General features: G+C 34.6%; 2 protein-coding genes and 1 long non-coding RNA gene across 5 annotated transcripts in view; all 3 read right to left on the bottom strand.

Annotated features, from left to right (window-relative positions):
• The window catches only part of Esyt2 (extended synaptotagmin-like protein 2), a 41188-nt gene extending 33114 nt beyond the window's left edge, over nucleotides 1-8074 (bottom strand). For 2 of the 3 annotated variants that reach the window (XM_022079406.2, XM_022079408.2), the window contains exons 1-8: nucleotides 7566-8074; nucleotides 7390-7431; nucleotides 6752-6892; nucleotides 6499-6575; nucleotides 5879-5945; nucleotides 5152-5297; nucleotides 2653-2773; nucleotides 1864-2034 (exon numbers count right to left, since the gene is read on the bottom strand). In XM_022079406.2, coding sequence (XP_021935098.1) covers nucleotides 1864-2034; nucleotides 2653-2773; nucleotides 5152-5297; nucleotides 5879-5945; nucleotides 6499-6575; nucleotides 6752-6892; nucleotides 7390-7431; nucleotides 7566-7859 — 1059 coding nt within the window. In that variant the 5' untranslated portion in view covers nucleotides 7860-8074. The remainder of the gene's footprint in view (nucleotides 1-1863; nucleotides 2035-2652; nucleotides 2774-5151; nucleotides 5298-5878; nucleotides 5946-6498; nucleotides 6576-6751; nucleotides 6893-7389; nucleotides 7432-7565) is intronic. The other variant, XM_022079407.2, reaches the window with a different exon arrangement.
• Nucleotides 8075-10174: 2100 nt separating this feature from the next.
• Nucleotides 10175-11157, bottom strand: LOC147873421 (uncharacterized). The gene is made up of 2 exons (XR_015535759.1): nucleotides 10497-11157; nucleotides 10175-10446 (listed from the first exon to the last, which is right to left on the bottom strand). It is a non-coding gene; the product is annotated as an uncharacterized LOC147873421 (long non-coding RNA).
• A 71-nt stretch (nucleotides 11158-11228) lies between these two features.
• On the bottom strand, nucleotides 11229-19031 carry LOC110837397 (odorant receptor 10-like). Its single transcript, XM_087351204.1, has 5 exons — nucleotides 18098-19031; nucleotides 17375-17519; nucleotides 16678-16777; nucleotides 14830-14940; nucleotides 11229-13586 (listed from the first exon to the last, which is right to left on the bottom strand). Exons 1-5 carry the CDS (start codon nucleotides 18948-18950, stop codon nucleotides 13416-13418), a joined length of 1380 nt encoding a protein of 459 aa, XP_087207330.1. The 5' UTR covers nucleotides 18951-19031; the 3' UTR covers nucleotides 11229-13415.
• Nucleotides 19032-20160: the final 1129 nt, after the last annotated feature.

Below are 20160 nucleotides of genomic sequence, written 5' to 3'. Positions count from 1 at the left end.
ATGATCGAACCCCACCATTACTGGTATCTTCTCCAATTTTCTCTTTAATATACACTACCAATCAGGTGATAATTTCAGTGAGCAATGATCACTTTATGTGGTATCAGTTAACTTTTTATTCTTTTAATACTGTTACAAAATTAGAGACTTTTATCACTTTTACTCAACTTCATTGGCTCATCAAAAAAAGTAATATAACCCTGTTAAGTTGCTGGAACACATCTAAAATTATGTTTAAACTGCAGGCTCTTTCATGGCAGAGAAACTACGTTCAACAGCATTATATGTTGTTGCACATTGCTTGTTGATATTTTTGTGTACATGTCAGGAAAAATTTGAGGTGCCTTACATGATTTCTGGATATTTATTTGGAATATTCTTGTGTAATACAATTATAAAATGAATATATATTATTATATTACACTATTATCTACATTTATTTTCCTTTTTATTTAGTACTGAAACTGTCATAAGTTAAAAGTCTGCAAATGGAGTAAGGGAATCGCAGACCACATCCCAGCTATTTAAGTTAATTTTTATGGAAACATCCACCCACTTAAGATCACATCACTTAACATGTTTTCCAGAACATAATTCTGACATTAAATGACCTCTGTCAGTGTAAAGAGCTGTCTAGTATGACTATTACAATTGTAAGTAAAAGAAATACCAAAAGGCATTCTTCTAGTAAAATATCACATTTAAAGAAGTACACAGTTTGAGTTGAAATTACTGCACACGTGATGGTTTGAATCATGGTGGGTAGTTATAATTACAATTCTAAAATATATTCTTTTACAGAAAAACAGCACTGGAAACAATGAAAATGTGTCATTCTACTAATATAAAATTATATATGGTAGTTACATATCAGCCTGTCACGTGAATTGCCTATAACATGCTCAGACAAGCCACAACTAGTGATTTAATCAAATGGAAATTCTAACCTATATTTAATAGCATTTAACCTGCCAAAGACTAATGCTAAATACACCAACATGTGAATTTTCATTTTCACGTGTTTCTGCTGAGAGCAGTTTTGTCCTCACAAAGGGGCACCATATAAATAAATATTGTTCAACATAGGATTTTCATATGCACTAGTATTCATGAAAGAAAATGCTTCTATGGCAAAAGAGGAAAAGAAATGTCATCCTTAATATGTTCAGCAGGTGCTGACAATTTTGAATTTGAGAGGAAAATTGCTGTAAAATATGAGGAAATAACACACATACTACTACTGCACAAGGTTCACAGAGCTAAATTTAGGGAGTAACTTCAGCATGAAATGTCAGATTTTAAGTAAAATGTATTCACATTAACTGAAAGAAAATATACTGATAATAACCGTTACATCATAATTCAAAACTGGTCTACTTTCTTCAATAAGTAGCAACAGATAATTAAAATCTTTTTAATCTGAAACACTGTCAAAATACTTTCTGAAATAAATGCTGCTTGCATGAAACAACATTCTTTATCTGTTAATATATATTTGATTTGCATCTGAAATATCAGTAACAAATGGGAGATAATTTGTATAAACTTGGAAACCAAACACTTGTTAGGCAAGTTACCTTATTTCCTTTCACAGGCAGATAAAATTATATATTTATCATATCATTTTAAAAGACAATCATTATTTTATTCTTAAGCAGTGAATTCCTAGTGATATACAAATATTACAAACTTGAAAGTCTACAGATAAGATTCACTATCCCCACTCCCCGAATACTGATACGGATCAAATGTTCTGAAATTTCAGTTTCCTCTTCTATGACACCTACATAGTACTGAAAGATGCAAATGGTTAAATTACCTCTGCTGATTGCTATGAATGACAGGCACAAAGTAAAGACTTACCTCACACCAGAAGTCCCATTTTGGATTCACAGTATTGTCAATTGTCTTGGTACGGAACTGCTGGGCTCCCACTGAGATGATAGCATATGGATCAGATTTGCCCTTACGCAGAACACCAATGTCCATTTTCATCAGCTGCTTTGCTTCCACAACATGTACACGTAACACACCCTAATAAACAGAAATACAGCTATATCACAAAATTATAAAAAAACAATTATCAAATTAATTTGTTAATTTTAGTATACTTTTGTTAGTGCATATATTTTTAATAATGTTGTAGGTTTTTATTATTGCTTGCCTGCCACAGGATTTTGGTAAACACTCTAATAAAGGAAATTAACTTTATCTGTATTATTTAAATGTTGACAGTTGTATACCTACTACAAATTCTGAATATTTAACTCTGTTCACTGTTTGTTCCTCAATTAAAACATGTCCCTAGGCTAGATTTGCATACGCTGCAAATACCATTGATAAAGATACTGATACACTGGTTTCACTAAATTATATTTTAAAGTAATTTGTTTCTGTTGCTTACTAGTAGCTTTTGCTTACTAGTAGCTTTCTGTGTATAAGCTTTTGTTATAACCATGTTCTTTACAATTTGTTATCCTGATATATTTATTGTTTTTGTTTTTGTACTGTATTAGTAACTGGTCATTTTATTGTTGATGCAGCACATTAGTAGCAAAAAAATGAATTTTATTATCAGCATATTTAATCCTGATTCTTGGTGAATATGAAAGTTAAAGATATACAATCAAGTTGCCATTACTGAACACATACCTCTGGTTGTGGCACCTTTAGAACTGTTGCAGGAACTTCATCACTTAGTCTAATGGGTAACTTATTGGGCAGCACCATCATGTTAGCTACCTGTTCCACAATGATACGGCGCAGAATGTCACTGGGAACACATTCAATTTGTTATAGAAATTTGTAATAATGTTCGTCAAACCACAGATAATAAGTATCTTCAGTGCATAATCAAAGCGTTACATAACAGCAACATTATAAAAACAGAACACTTAATATTAGCACAATGGTGCTAGAAGAATTAAATCCATATAAGTAGCCTGAAGGGTGAAGAAATGGGGCTTTAAATGCACATGCAGAAAAAAATCATTCTGAAACTGCAATGGTTTAATTCTTTTATGGTTTTAATCAAAGTTTGCATGCAAGTCCTGAAATACCTACAGAACATGAGAACATAGTTTACGCATGTTATTAATTGAGTTTACACACTAACTACAGCATAAATTTCATCCACTGTCACTGCTTTTCAAACCAGCAATATAGATCTTAGTTTTAACACCTAGCCTCCTTCATGTGCTAATTTCATTAACTGTACTACTAACAGCTGGTCTCAGACATCCCAAAGGCATATGTTTGTTTCCACCAAAGAATCTTCATCAGTTATGTGAATGAGGAAAAATATATATGGTAACATTTTTTTAAAATAGTCCACTCATACATCAAGAACTATGAGCTTTGCCAATCAATTTTTCAGCTCCTCTTCCATTTTCCCATGTAAATTAAACATTTCACTGTCACCTATTTTCCACACCTTCAGCTTGCATTTGATTGGTTCTCCTAGCACATACAGTTTCAAACTGACATATCCCTTGAAACTAATAACTGCTTTATCTATCCCCAAGTCAGAGCTGGAATTGTAAACTTAACATAATCATTGGGTTCATGACCAGTCTGTGTACAGAATACCATCAATTTCATAATTTTTGCTGGCATATTCTCTTCATTTACAAAGCGTAAGTACTGTGCAGCTTTTTCAAATCATCAAAAAGTATCATCATCACTTGTCCTAAAATAAGACACACACCAGTGACTTCTTGAAAGTAATGACTATTTCTGATGATTCAATGAAACTTACATAACTCAGTACACCAATATAGCATGCTTTATTTTCCCTAGCATTAGTGCCTTCCAACTATTAATCAAGCTTATATTTCTGAAAATAAGAGGCATATTTATTAGTTTGCTGGGTAATCCATTCATAAACTCCCCATTAAGAAACAGAAAAAGATAAACATTTTCCAAGCTATTGGGAAAAAGTTGAAGAACAAATAACACTTGTTGCAAAAATATTTAAAGATGACTGTGCTTCAAAACCCATTTTCTATCACTGAAAGTCTTCAGTATGTTATATGAAGGTGCATCAGATTCATTGTCATCACATTCCAAACTTAAATTTTTTGCAATGTTCATCATTCTCCAGATGCTTCAAGAATCACTCTCATAACCTACAGTATGTAAGAGTTCAGTCCCTGTGATATATGCAGGCTGGGAAGTCATGTGCTGAACTACTAGCAAACTGTAAAACATAATGCTAATTCAAACGTTATGTAAACTTTACTGGTAATACTTTCAAACACCAGACGTTACAAAATAGTCAGTAATAACATAAAAAATAAATGTACAACATTAAAGACAGCACAGCAGCGGAAAGCAACAAAGATGCGTGAGAAGTATCTTTGTACTAAAGACCAATGTTGTCCACTCAGGAACAGGGGGTTATGCACACATGATCATTTGCCTACCAGACCACCTAAATCACAGGACTTTTCAAATACAGTACTTATTTCTTAGCACATATATAACTTGAGTCTTTTCCACAATACACTAATGGAAGCAAGAAACATTTAACCCCATTACCTTTATTTCACTGCCTATATAATGCAGTTGATTTTCCCAATCCAATTATCCTCAAACTATCTTTGTTCCCTGATAACTCAACACATGCAAGGAGATGATTCACTTGATGGTGAGGGCATTGCATGGCTTTCTCTACCCACCATGATTAGTTCATTTCTGTAATTAATCTGTCAGATGTGTTTAACACGTGGCTGATTTTAGTATTTTAATATTGTGACGCGTTGCCGTGAGAGCAGCATAACAATGTCAATAAACAGTTTAGTTGTCTGTTTATTGACATTGTCGCGTCTGGCATTGTTGTCTGTTTATTAACATTGTTGTATTTGGCATTGTCGTATTCGGCATTGTTGTGTCTGTTTAATGACATTGTTGTAGGAAGTCAAAAGGTCAAAACAAGGTGTTCCCTTGGGAAGAGTGGAAATATTTTGTTTTAAGGGAACAAAACTTATTAATAGCACAATTAATATGTGAATATATACAAAAAATTTCAAATTTATTATTTTTTAAATATCCCCTTAAAATTAAATCCTAAATATGCTAGAGCACTGTATGAAAATTTCATTTATGAAATGATCAAATTTATATTTCAATATATTTTAAATTTTATACTACCTTAGACCTGGCATATCCAAAAGATCTGCCATGCCAACCAAATTGAAGTCAATAGTTGGATTGTTGAGGAAAAACACTTGAAGGCCACCCACCAATGGCATTGATGTGATAAGAGGTTTCATTACCACACGCATCATTCCATGAATCTAAAAATTAACATGAAAAATACTATGCACAAACCATATTACCAAGCAATTAAATCATCACTATGAACAAGAGTGTTCATACAATCTGATAATCTGTGTAACTCATTTACAAATTCAATGCTAATTTCCTTCAATACTATAAATTAGCTCCAACACACAAAACAAAGCCACCAATGAATCATAAATTAGTCTCAATAAAAGATACAGAAGTTTCAACTGCAACCAAATAAAAACAGAAAATAAAAGAAAATAAAGCTATGAGAAGGCTGAGAACATTATAAAGATAACAGTGAATCATAACTTGCCCTCTAGAAAAGACACAGAAGTCTGAATGGCAATGGAATAGAAAGAAAAAGCATAAAGACATGTGGGAAGACCAAGAGAGAATAGACATAGAGAGCAGAGACACAAGGTATTGAGAGAAATGACAGACTTCAAAGTACAGGATGATACACAAGAAGATAACTTTTATCTCACAATAAACTCTCATGAGAAGATACAAGAAATGAAAGAATTACAAACTGCATATAACACTGATGAATAAGCACAAAATGGAAGTTTGTAACAATAAAATAATATACCTGGAAATCTTTGATGCCTCCCTTGATGCCTCCAATTGTGAAAGATATATCACAATCACCAGCATAGCTGAAAAGTACCAGTAATTGTAGAAATAAAAGTGAAACTGCCAATCTACTACATACCAAAAGTTCATACAAGCCAAATAACCCAACAAAAGTATACATTATTACTATACATAACACCATAAATTTAGTAAAACTAATAAGGATTCAGTAACATTTATTGTATGAAATCAATGTCTGACTCCAGAAGAATTTAATTTTGTTAAAGTCACAAAATTGGTTCACTGATCACCAAGATGTGTGCAGTATACAATATACAATTTTATAAATATCTAAAAAAAAGTTAATAAAGACTTTTAAGTTTAAAAAAGAGAGAAGTAGAAAAGTTAATTTTCATCCTGAAACATTGCTTCAGTCATAAAGAAATTACAATGTCAAAAATCCATACACTGCCATCAAGTTTTAATATGGGTCAAATATGCAAAAATATCCAATAAAGGGTTCAGGAGTCAAAAGAAGTGACAAATGGACAAACATATAAAACATTCCTTTGTAAAAAGAAAATAACAAGTAACAAAACAAACAACTACACATTCAAAATTCTTCATTCAACTTACAAGACATCCATGTCCAAGATGATCTCATTGCGTGACACATTGCGGTCATATACTTTGACACCTCCAATTCTTAGAGGCTGAAATAAAAAAATGGATTTCTGTAAGCACTTCCATTATGATTACTGCTTCCTTACATAACATTCCTATGAACAGGTTAATATAAGCATAATTTGTCCTTATTTAATAAATAACCCCTTTCATTCTTTTTCCCCATGCAACATCAGATATAACGAGTCTGCATAAGCATACTCACAATACTGCCAAGGATCACCCTTTCAAATCGAAATCCATAGAGTTTATATGCTTCCAGACTGACGCGCACATTTGGTTCAATTGTTTCTTTGATTAATGTCTTGGCATAATGATTCACGTTTGGCCAGACCTGACGCAGGATCTGTGGTCAAAACAGAAATGTTATAACACTGTAAGTAAAGTATGTATACAACCCTATTACTGCCTGTAAATTGATACAGAAGCCAACTACAAATACTAATTTCACTACACTGTCTTCCTGCATGATTAATAACTGTCTTCCTTAGATTCACTGGCTGATATAGATGGGCATACAGATATGGTGACCATGCACTGATGCATGACTTAACCCTATCTGAATAAAACTGATTTATTACAATGTTGTTTATGGAAGGTAAAGGATAACAAAATCAAAATAATTTACCAAGACACAGAGTTAACATTCATATACTGCCTGAAAAATTGGTCTTCTTGTCATCTTAAACAGAATGTCCTTTATACCATTAAATGCAAATAAAATGATCAAGAACTCAACATCATTATGTATGGATAACATCTTGCAGTTCCTTGTCCAGTGGTTTCTCAGATATGAGACTTGTCAACATCTCAAACAATTCTACACCAAATTCAATGACTCACCCTGTTAAGCCATTCTACTCTTTCTACGTCTGGAAAAAATACCTGAAACAAAAAGTATGCTATTATTATTCTTGCAAGATGAAATTTCAATTAATTTCGGAGTTCCCATGGGTCAATTCTATGGCCTTTGCTTTTCTAGACCCCTCTTGGTACTTCAACAATGAAGACATTCTTACCCATGACGGTAAATCATCAACTCGGGCTAGTATGACTTCTTTTTCATTACACATTGCTGCTGCTTTGGCAATATTTCTTCTCAGTTCCTTGTCCTTCTTCCATTCATCACGGATCACAGACAGTATCACAGGACCAATTAACCATGCAGCACTCCACTCGAAATACCCAATTAAATACACCATTGCAACTGTGCCGATTTTCTTCGCAAAACTATACAATACACTTAAAATACTTGTTCCACCGATTCTCTTTCGAATTATTGATTCAGTTTTTTCTTTACTCGCACCTGCCATTGCTGATATATAAATTAACGCACAAAACACATAAGAAAAATAGATAAAGGCACCTAACGTTACCTACCACACCCCTTACAAGTGACGGAATACCTGACAGCGAAACCTCAATTACGTGTTCACTAAATTTAACACAACCAGTCATACACCAGTAGTTAGGTAAGGGAACGAAAGATGACTCGCGTGCAGTAGGCAACTCTGCGTTAATGGTTTGGCAACCACCCAGGCCATATATTGATGCATATTACACTCGAAAGACGGCAGTAGTATCTGGATTACTATACGAGGTGCGATCGGAATGTTTCCAGACTGTGTCAATAGAGAGTGAACCGGATGTAGTACGAGCTTCTGCCGCTAGGGGGTGCGGCCTACATTCATAGTGAATCAGTGTGCCAGCCGGCATCATCGAATTAGCATTTGTTTCTTAGTTACGGGCGTTTTGGTAGTGCATTACACCGACCCTCCTGCGATTTCGGAATGGCGGATTTTCATGAACAAATCAAATTTTGCCAAAGTCTCGCCAAAACGGCTACGGAAACCTATGAAATGCTAAAGCAAGCATTTGGGGAGTCCGCAATGGGTCGTGCACAAACTTTTGTGTGGCATTCACGTTTTAAAAATGGCCGAACCTCTGTCGATGATGACGAGCGTTCTGGACGACCATCTTCGAGCACAACGCCCGAAAATGTTACGAAGATTCGGCAGGCCATTCACGAAGATCGACGTCGTACCATCAACTTCTTGTGCGACATTGTTGGGATAGGCTATGGGACCTGTCAGCTGATTCTAAAGGAAGAACTCCACATGCGACGCATCATGACAACGCGCCAGCGCACACCGCCCTCAAAGTTCGGCAGTTTTTGGCCTCAAACACCATGGCCGTCATCCCGCACCCTCCTTATTCGCCGGATTTAGCTCCGTGTGACTTCTTCCTCATCCCAAAAATGAAAATTCAGCTAAAGGGAAGGAGATTTGAGACGATAGAAGAGATTCAGGCAGAATCGCAGATGGTGCTTGACAGGCTGACAAAGAAAGGTTTCCAGGGATGCTTCCAGGCATGGCAGCGGCGCTGGGATCGTTGTGTTCACTCCCAGGGGAACTACTTCGAGGGTGATGGATGAATTTAATACCTGAGATAAGTGTACGGGTTTTTATAGGCGCAGTCTTTAAACTTTCCGATCGCACCTCGTAGTCTTCTAGTAAGAAAACCAGCAGAATCCATCGGGTACAATGAATGTGTTAACGGTTACAGAAATGACACATGGGGTTTCTCAACAAAATCGGTATTGCACAGCTTTGGCTTTCGTGAATGAGCAGCGTCAAACTTTTAGAATTATCCAACGTTTAGGCAAATATTGCAACTGCCATCTTCAGGGTGTGTTTGTAATAGTTAAGTGTTTTCGAAACTTGCTCTGGATTATTCACAACATTCTACGTTGTTCATGCCCAAAGGCCGAAGTTGTACATAAAATTCCAGCCACAAAGTCCTAAGCCAAGAAAATCAGTTACAGCAGTTGAAACTTGATTCATTCAGCAATGCTATTTTAATTACATTGGTTACATCATCAGTGCCCGGAAATAAGGACATAAATCAAATAGAATTTGAAGATGGCTGTTTTCTGAATTTTTACGCCATATAAACTTCCACCAGACTACATGGCGCAACAACCCAGAAGACAGGCATCTTCATACTCACTGCCATGAAAACCTCAAATCCTACCAAACAGAATTTGTAATGAATTAAGCCCTTATTGAGCACAAAGATTATGGCACCAAAGAAGTGGCTGTAAGTATAATGAATTGGAAAGAACATGGATGGAAACTGCTGAGGCCTGTTTGAGATAAATATAGACAAATGATTGCCTGTTGTTTTGTATGGGTGTGAAACATGGTTTGTCACTCTCAGGGAGGAACATAGATTGCAGGTGTTTGAGAATAGGGTGCTGAGGAGGATATTTGGGCCTAGGAGAGAAGATGATGGAGTATGGAGAAAACTGCATAAGGATAAGCTTAAAACTTTGTACTTTTCCCCCAACATTGTCAGGGTGATTAACTCAAGAAGAATGAGATGGGCAGGGCATGTGTGGCATGCATGGATGGGGCAAGAGGTGTGCACCGAGTATTGATCGGGAAGCGTGAAGGGAGGAGACCTAGACGTAGATGGGAGGATAATATCAAGCAGGATCCATGGGATATAGGAGTTGAAGGCGACTGGATTATGCTGGCCCAGGACAGGGACCAGTGGAGGGCAGTGGTTATTTCGGAGATGAACGTTTAGGCAATTTGGTAATTATCTCTAGTTAACATAAAATGGGCACTTTTGGCAACTTTCTATTTGATCACCAGTAGCACAAATTCATAACACTTATAATAACTATGCAGTTTTAGTACAGTCAAGTTTGTAGACAATGGTGGTATTTATGGTGGGGAAGGTATTAATTGTGGTCTGTTGGGTTGAAACATCATAACAAGTAAGCAATTTCATTACAGTTCATTTTAAGAAAACCACGAAAACGTCAGGAAATTTCACTAGATTAATCCAACATTCACATCTTGTTTTCTAAATACTGTTATAAGAATTATTTATCTGTCAATTAATCTCACAAATTTCAAGCAATCAGAATCAACCTTTGTAACCACGTGTTATGACTTACATGCAGCCCAGCTGGCCAGGCATCTAACTAGCACACCACTAAACCATTCACTTCAGAGCTAACGTCCAGCCAACAGACATGTAGTATGGGGACTTAAATATCTTATTCCCATACAATAAATGTTAACATGACTCTTCTGCTGAGCTAAAGACTCTGTATTTCCACATTGAAAGGTAACTGGTTCAAATCTTGACTGGGATAGTAGTTTTCCTATTGTTTCTTTGTGGTTTTTCTCACTCTCTCCAGGTGCTATGACATTACTTTTTTATAGGCTATAACACCTCCTTCCAGATTCTTACATATTCACCATTAATTAAGATTAATCTCATTTGACACTAACAACCAAAGTAGTTCATAAAAGCATTGTTAACCTAATAATAAATCAAGAAGCCACTTCTGAGCAACTTGCAAAAGCATATGATTATAAAGTATGCATTTTTCACTATTTTATTTTGTTTTGTGTGAGAACAATAAGTTATATTGACTTTGATAACTAAAGGAATTTAGCCATTATGGATCAAAAACCTAAATGGATTTTATAAAATGTTACAAAGCAAGTCAGGAAAGATCATTAATTGAATGTACTATTCAAGAATTCAACATTAAATGCTCCTTTATCAATTATATATCACCAGCAAAACTCCTTACTTGATGGGATAAGACATTATCAGGGCAGCACAAAAAATTACAAGTTTATACTCTAAAGTTTCAGTGTAGGGTTTAGGATAATAAAATTTGTTGTGAATGACTATGAATTGGGAAGGATGGAACCAAAGGCAGTCAATTGTAGGTTCTTTGGAAAACAATAAAATTTCATAGCTGGTATAGATAGCATTGAAATTTGAAATAATGATCTTCATAATGTGTACACAGAGTGACAAACATACAAGTCCAGTTGTTACTAAATAAGAGGCCTTTTAAACAAGACACCATACACCTATTATAATAATTTATAAAATATGTTAAAAACAACTAATCTCTCTATTAGTTGCTACAATAAATTATAAATGACTATGTAAATATCCTCCATTACCTTCCAAGTGTGGTTCAACTCTTTGCATTAAAGTTCCTGAGATATTTTACAAAATGACTGAAGTTGTATTGTGTAAAGCATCCGGAAATGTCATTCTCTTAGAGCCTCTATTTTCCATGGGTTGTTTTGGCAATCAGTCTGTTTTAAGTTACCTCATGAATAAAATTCAAAATGTGATCTGAGAGGCCAAAGTGCTTTAGAAATTCTGTCATTTAAAGTTTACTGATGGAATGTCATTATTCCATCATCCTAGATACTTACTGTGGTATTTCCTGAAAAAAAAAACAATCTCAAAACCTGTTACAAGGAAACTTGTACCAAAGGGAAATCTATTATTATTATTAATAATATTTTGTGATGACTAATATTACAAACATCTGTTTCTAACAAGGAAATATTTCTTGAACTAACAAACTTCTGCATTAATTTTACAGAGCAACCCTCTGTAAAGAAGTGATCTACTAGTTTTTTCTTTCTATCTGTCTGCAGTATGTTATATTATACATATATTATGTATGTTTTGAATTCTTGTGCAACAAGTACTGTTTTCATAAAGTGAATATTTGCACAATATATATGGACATCAAATGCAGCACCTGTTGTTAGTGAATTTTTTGTAAAAATCACACAGTAACATTACATTATGTTGCTGCTTTGCATATTGTTCATATTACGCAGTACAGTATAATATGAGAATGATGCTCCAATTATCTGAAAGAAAAATCAGTGATTAATAAGAGTTCATATGTGTGGTTCTTTCTAATGCTATGTGAAGATCAGTCTTAGGAAACAATTATTTTTTTCAAAATTTTAAAAATTAGATGGTGGTTTTCTAGGTCAGTGTTGCACAACCTTTCTACACTCGTGGCACACCAACACCATTTTGTATATTGTGTGTGTGGTTGGGGGAGGGGGGGTAAGATGGTTTATGGCATTGATTGGCCACGACAACTTCTTACAAATCAACCCCAACCGAAAAATATTCTATTTGATGTTCATAATTATCCATCTTTATTATTGTCATTTACTTTAAATATATTCATTATTTCAAATAAATTAAAATATATTTATACATGTCATTTAATCATTAAAACTTAAAGATACTTATTCATATTTTTATATGTAGATTATATATCATTATTTCACAGTATCCAAATCAGTTTCCAGCGACCCAAAGATCCCACTGCATATGGAATATGACCATCATTTACAAAGAGTAGATGTTAGCAGAGAAAATATTAGGTTTAAAATAAAACTAGACATCAGTAATTATCTAATTATTAGAACACAGTTGCCGCAGAACACCAGTTGCGCATCACTGTTCTAGGTTATAGTTGTAGACATTTAGAAGTACACAACTTTTTTGGAGAGGTATATTTCCTCCACCTTCGGAGTTAGTTGGTATAGCATCAAAAGACTACATATGCAACAATCCAGAAACTATCACTTATAATTACATCACAATGAATACCTAAAATTCTACACTTTAAAAACTGTCAGGTGAAAGTAAATATGTCACACAGTTTTAATATTTACATGACTTACTATAAACTGGTTTCAAGACAGCAATCTGATATTTTATCAAGTTTATCCTCTTAGAATAGTCAAATAACATCTGGGAATAAAGTGTGAGAATTGTGAATTTTTGAAAGAGTATCTATTTAGCTTTGTATCTGTTGCTGGCAGAACTCCATTATGCTCTTTTTATGGCTAAGGGATTATCTTGTGGGGATGTGTGAAATGCTTCTTCTCGCTGTACATTTATATACCAACCAATGAAGTCAGAAATGTAAAACTGATGTTCTGCACATTAGTTCAGGCATTTTGGACAACTTACTTTCATAGCATTTTCTAAATAATAAACAGATCTCAGCATGACCTTACCCGCCTGTATGTCTCTAGTGACATGATGTACAGCTTGCCACCTGTGAGGTACGATGGTTTCATAGAACGTGATATCATAATCCCCAGGTTCTTTCTGAAGCAGACAGAGAAATCATTCCAAGGAGTGTTATACATGGCTTTTGTCAGGCTGTCACTCTGTAATAACAAAAGCAGTTGGTGTAGGATTCCACAGGTATCCAGGACAATGGATATTTTGTGTTCTCTGTTTCTGATTTATCTTACAGTTAAAGGCCAACCTGCAGACATGTCTCCAAACTAAGGTCAGACAGAATTTAATATGAGATCCACACTCCATACATCTCGAAGCAGGACTGTACATGCACACAGTTCATTATGACTGCACAAATATTTATGCCAATCATCATATACTACCACAACCTCTGCCACTATCCTCATATTTCATACTGGTAGATTTGTTCTGTCTTCCTGGGAGTTACCAAAATATGTTACAATGCCAGATAAAATATGTGCTACAAGACAGGTACCTAGGACAAGTGACTGTGAAATGTCTTAATCCAGTTACCAATATAATCATCAACATCATTATTAAATTTGGAGTTCTTTGTCTTATGCCTTGATGTTCATTTATTACAGGTAATTCTACTGTTGCAAAGCTGTCACACTGCATAGTACCTGAAATTATTTCTCCTTGTATTTTATTATATATTCATCATATCAATAACAATTTTTCACATACAAGTAAATAAATCTGTAAGAAAAGTATATTTTAAATCATGTGTTAATATTTTTTATGAACTATTTTTGAGAAAATTTTTAAAGTATGTTTTGAGCTTCAAGTAAAGTATGGGTCATATTAATATGAACTAAAATTCACCTGAGGACTTTTATCAAATATAGTCAAAATCCATACAGCAGTTACGGAGATAACACTTGGATGATCAGACAGACAAACTGAGATGACACAGCCATAAAAAATATGGATGGAATACAAAAAATCCACAAAACAAAACAATATTAAAAGATAACAGGCAGTCTCTTAGGGGTAAAGTTGGAGACCTAGAAATCCACACAGCATTAAAACTCATAAGATCAACATGGTCATGTAGGATAAAGCAAGATTTTGAAACAACAAAATACAACAACTGTATTTGTTAATTATTGACAGTAAAACAGTATAGAAAATATGAAGTTCAAGTAACTACACATATTATCTTTTAAAATATCTTATCACAAAACAGACCACTTCAGAGAAACACTATAAAAATGGTATCCTTTAGTTCTTTGGAATATTGGATGGTTACTTCACAATGTATAACAGACTATTAATAACAATATTAATATTGTTGCAATCCATTTAGTCTCTCATGTTAAGGGTTGCATAGCTGTTCAATACATAAGACAAATTTAATTATTTTACCTCATAAGTGAGATCATTTCCATACCAGCAAAAGAGCAAAAGCTGTGTCAGAGCAACAGCCAATAGCCAACAGAAACTTAATTGATCCATAATTCCATCACCATCCAGATTCTGTAAAATACAATTAACAATAACTAAATTATTACAATATAAGACTTTGGCAATACTGGACAGAAATGTGTTGATTGTGTGATAAAGACTGTAATGTGGCCTAAGAAACAAATTTGCAATATTATGCTTTGCATTAACAGGTTGTTGTTTTTTTCAGGACAAGCTATTCTTCACTAATTTATAAGTAATCACAAAAAGTCTGACAACAAAGAACAAGAAAGAACTCGTATCCATATGGAGAGAGGTGTTACTAAAGAATTAATATCAATCTGGTTGATTTACAGACTATTTAAATCTCTGGTATCAAATCCCAAAGTATCAACACTACAGATATCAAAGCCTGCCTTAGATACGATCCTAAGCCAAGTGGAACTATGAGGGTATTTAATAAATGAGGCATGAAATATTTTATTCTTACATGGATGCACGTATGACACATAAAAGGCCCTGGTACACCTTACTTTTCCACATAGTCACCACAGATGTTTAAGCTTCTGTCCCACTGCAACATCAAGGCACTGGGGTAGAAGAAATCGGTGTCAAGCACCTTTAGCCAGGAAATTAAAGTGTGCTGCATGTTGCTATCAGTTTCAAACCACTTACCAGCTACGTACTCCTTCAGGGATGTTGGTACTGCGAGGTGGGTGGTCAGGAACCTCCGACATGTGTGATGTCCAAAGTGCAGTTATCCTACTCTTTAAACACTCTTATAGTTCACATTCTCACAACATGAATATTTTGTATTTCAGTTTGTCTTCATACATGCTACATGTTGCAGCAGTACTATCTTTATTTAAACATCCTAACAATAATAAGTGCCTAGGACAATTTCTGAAGCAACACTTGTAAGTTACTTCATTCTCTCATTATTGCAACTCTTTTAGACTCAATCCCTGAAACAGTTTGCTCTGAGATATCCTAAATTCCGCCTCTTTCCTCAGAATAAGTGTCTCGGATGTATCAGTATGTACAGAACACTAAATATTTTCTGTAACTACTATTTGTTTCAGTTCATACATTAGTAAGATGTACTTATATGTGGTTTAAACTAGTAGTGTGTATCAGGCAGGCAAGGGGAAACCACCTGATTAAATTCCCAAGAGAGCACTTCATGGATGGATGATTCCAAACCTTGAAGCGCCACCACGCCCTGTTAAGGGTCAAGGACAGAGGAGGAGGAGGTGTATTGTCAAATTTGGTCCAAACTTTGACTAATAAATATTAGTAGAAACCAAAAGACCAAATTTCATTAAAACATTGGACTAAATAGACTGTAAATCACATCTCCTTTAATATAAAGGAATGACAAATGTGTTTCTGTAAAACTCATTCTATTTCAAAAAACAAAAATTGACCTGAAATTGTGTAAAAGTAAAATAGAGTACCCATTTATTTAAGATTCTGTTGAAAAGGGGCAGAAATCATTTTAGTATCTTCCCAAAGTGAAAGTTATACCATTGTACAAATTAAAGAAGAATTAAGGGCCAACAAGTTATAATCCATTCACTCAAAAGGGATTATTAAATGCAAATGAGTATGTGGATGAATATCGAGCAGACAGATAGCTGGGTAAGTAATAATAACAAGTACTTACACACTGTTGAACATCAGTTACTGGATATTAATTTATGCAATTTCCTGCTGAATCATTGCTCTGGTACCTAAACCTGGACCTTTGTAATCAAGAAACTGTATGACACTGTACCTAAAAGCATGATTTGTATGTTAGTCCCTCACCATAGCTAAGTAAAAGAGGATGAGACATATAGTGCATGTACTTCCAAAAAACTGGAAAAACAGCACTGGGTTCAGCAGATTCTCCATACTTGCCACCAGTCTGCAATAAAAGTATAAAATGTATTCTATTATATGATCCCATTTTTTATAATTTAATAGTTCTCTGTTAGCTAAACAAACTATGTGCTATTAAATAAAATGTAAAGATATACAGAGTGATTCAAAAGGTTAGGACCAAACTGAAGGAGCGTATAGAGGGACTCGGAGAGAACAACTTTTGAATAGGAATCCATGTCCTTTGAAGTTATCCTGAGTCAGTCGAGGCCATTGAAGATAGGGGTACACCAGTCTCTATCAACTCACAAACACAATGTAAACAGCCCAGGGGCCTCTGTAGAATCTGACGGGATACATGTAGCTAGTAGGAGAATAGCAAAGTATGATTATTTCAGCGGTATGTTATCAGACTTCCCTACATTCAGTGGCCTCGACTGACTCAGGATAACTTTGGAGGACATGATTCCTATTCGAAAGTTGTTCTTTCTGAGTTCCTCTACGCGCTCCTTCAGTTTGGCCCTAACCTTTTCAATCGCCCTGTATATTACTAACCGCACTTGAATTTTTATCTACTTTGGTTATTCAGATGATTGCCATTAGTACTTTAAAATTTGAGATAAGAGAAATCACTACCACTTACTCTAAAATCAATTGATGGTGCTGTATACATTCCACTAAGCAGATGTTTGACTTTAAATCCAGATCTTCTTGTGAGAAGTGAACTTCCTGTCCAAGATTTTTGTTATTTTGACTGTTAGAAAATATCTCATTACATCCAATGTCCACTGAAAGAAGACACACAATCACGCACATTTTACTTTTGTATACAGATACATATTGTTGACAGGTACATGACAGTTTTGCCACATTGTGTCAATTCCACATGCTTGAGCAAATAAGCTAGTTATTTTGAGCAGTGGTTCCCAGCTTCTTCTGATTCATATATTGTTAAACCACCAGTGGGTATTTTGTCTCATATTGTACAGTGGAAACATTTTATTTTTCATTCAATCTTTCTCCCAATTTCTTTCTAAGTATTACTCATATATCTAAACATATTTACCTAAAATTAATGCCTTTATGTACCATTAAAATAAAATAAATTTAATAATCATCCGCACCGAACATTCGCTAAAATTATGCACAAGGGCTTATATAATAATCTGTCAGAAATCGACCATATTTTCAGACTGGTATATACAATATCGGACCCCGTATGTGACATCTAAAATCTGGAAGGACCTAAATCCACAAGCGAAATATTTTCTGTATGTATTGGTTTGATTTCTGCCTGAAGGAGTTCATATGTCTTTGGTCTTTAGTCTATCTCCTAATAAATGAGTTAAATATAATGCTTACCTACCTGTTAAAACCCCGGCTTGTTCTGTTCTTACATTCTCCTTAGATTGTATCATCTCACTTACACTGAGATTTTCTTCTCGAAATGACTTCTCTGAAGCCAGTAACTCTTCTGCTCGTTCCCTGATTGTTCTCAGTGAATACTTCAGTACTCTGAATTCACCGCAACAATTGATGATCACACTCACAAGTAAGGTATCCATTCCTACATTGATAGCTGGTCCCATGGTACAAGTTATTATTTGGAAACAAAAAGCTATTTCAAAATAGCCTGACTGTTGAATGTCAAATGGAAACCATGCTTTGAACACTAAAGTTTTTACTGTTTGGTTCCCTTGGCTGAATCCTTCAAGTCCAAAGGCTGTACCATATGAACTAATAATGGATGTTATAAAAAATGAGATAATAGTGCCAATACAGAGGTAGTAGTACCTCCAACTAGCAGCTTGTGCACGGCGATCAGCAATATGCAAGATCTCAAAATGCTGTTTGGTCCACCTCAATGATGTTGCTAAATTACCACTTCGCAGACTATGAACCAAATCTTGAAGACGTTTCTCAAATAGCAGAAATACTGTCTGTTTCATTATACAAGTAGTGTAAATTAAAGTTACACTGCCAGTAGCAGCTAGATTTTCTAAGTCTCCCCATGTGAACACAATATCTAAGTATTCTGTTGCAGTGTGGAGATACATAATGATAAGAAGTGCCCATCTATAAAAGATAAACAGCTTTATTGCCCATGAGAATTTGAAAGAAGCTGTGTGACCTTGCCACAGTCCAAGAAGCTTCAGAAGTTTCAGATTAACAGCCAAGATATTGTTGACAACATGTTCTTCATTTACAGATGAATTCATACTGTTAAATTATTGCTTATCAGGTCAGTTTGAAAGTAAGCAACAACAAAAAAGTAGCAATTCCTTTAAATAATATTTTATATTTTTTTAAATCATCAGTTATTGTCAAATTATTTTATTCTAATTCTGTCTTGATAACAATAAACCCGGTGCTTTTGCACAGAGAATTTAACTGCAATGAAAATTTTTCTCCTGTATGAGATCTGTTGATAAATACAGAAAAAGAAACCTCAGTGCTCCTGTTAAGCCAATACAGTGTTTGTTGAGTACATTTCCTTTTGCAATAACATTTAATATTACCATGCAGCAAAAACTAGAAATATAATGTTACTTTTACTGTGGAGGTAGCGTGAGGGGTCATAAGAAAGCGGAATCTTGATCTCCTTATCTATTCTCTTAATATTTCTGTATGCTTGTGTCTAATTGAAACAGCATTTCTGATAGCATAACACTAATATAAAATTCTTTCTTAAGACATGTGACAATGAGAAAGATAATGCAAAGAGACATTCTGCACATCGTAAATATTTCACTATGAGTATTTTACATGTTTAAATTTAACTGAAAAAATGTTAATTATATCTGTTCTTGAAAAATGTGATTCAAGAATGAAACTGTTATTAGAAAAGGGAAAACAGAGACATTTAAAGCCAAAAATGACATCACACATGCAACTGACTAACAGAAATAACTAAATTCTTGCACAGATTCCAAGTGCATCTTGAATGTCTGAAGCATGTAGTATGAGACTCTTAACAGTGATGTTGGAAATGATGAATTAAGGTAGAAAAAACTGTAGTACCTTAAAAAAAAGCTGACCCATGAAAGCAATGTTCTTGCCAAATCACATATATGAGCTTCTCCCTTAGCTTCAGAATTGGCAAGAGGATCCCATTTCATTAATTTTTCTTAGGTCAGGCCCAACATAAAAAATAAAGCTGTAGAAGTATCTTAGAACACCTGATTTTATCTCATTCATTCTCATTTATATTCTATGGGGTACTCCTCATTAGGTTTCTCTCACATACTCACTTTCTCATCCCAGGGCTATCCCTATGGGGTTGTGGGGACCAGGGAAAATCGTCCTATGTAGTGCCCTTAATATTACAGTTACTTTTGACAACAATTATGCCTTCCTATTATGGCATCAAGCTGTGACTGTAGCTACTCAAAGCTTAAGGTACCTAAGATATGTTAATAGGCAATGACG

The sequence above is a fragment of the Zootermopsis nevadensis genome, unplaced genomic scaffold, assembly GCF_977971745.1.
Source record: "Zootermopsis nevadensis isolate Lab colony 2312 unplaced genomic scaffold, Znev_1.0 Znev_ptg000018l, whole genome shotgun sequence".
NCBI classification, from domain to species: Eukaryota; Metazoa; Arthropoda; class Insecta; order Blattodea; family Termopsidae; genus Zootermopsis; species Zootermopsis nevadensis.
Note: the sequence above shows the minus strand (reverse complement) of the source record. Positions and strands in the feature narration are given on the sequence as shown.

Coding starts and splice junctions, on each gene's coding strand:
- LOC110837397 (XM_087351204.1), bottom strand. CDS start 18,950: ATGAATTCATCTGTAAATGAAGAACATGTTGTCAACAATATCTTGGCT. Junction 16,778..17,374: donor CACCATCAATTGATTTTAGA/GTAAGTGGTAGT, acceptor CTTTTATTGCAG/ACTGGTGGCAAGTATGGAGA. Junction 14,941..16,677: donor TCCTCTTTTACTTAGCTATG/GTGAGGGACTAA, acceptor TGTATTTTACAG/AATCTGGATGGTGATGGAAT.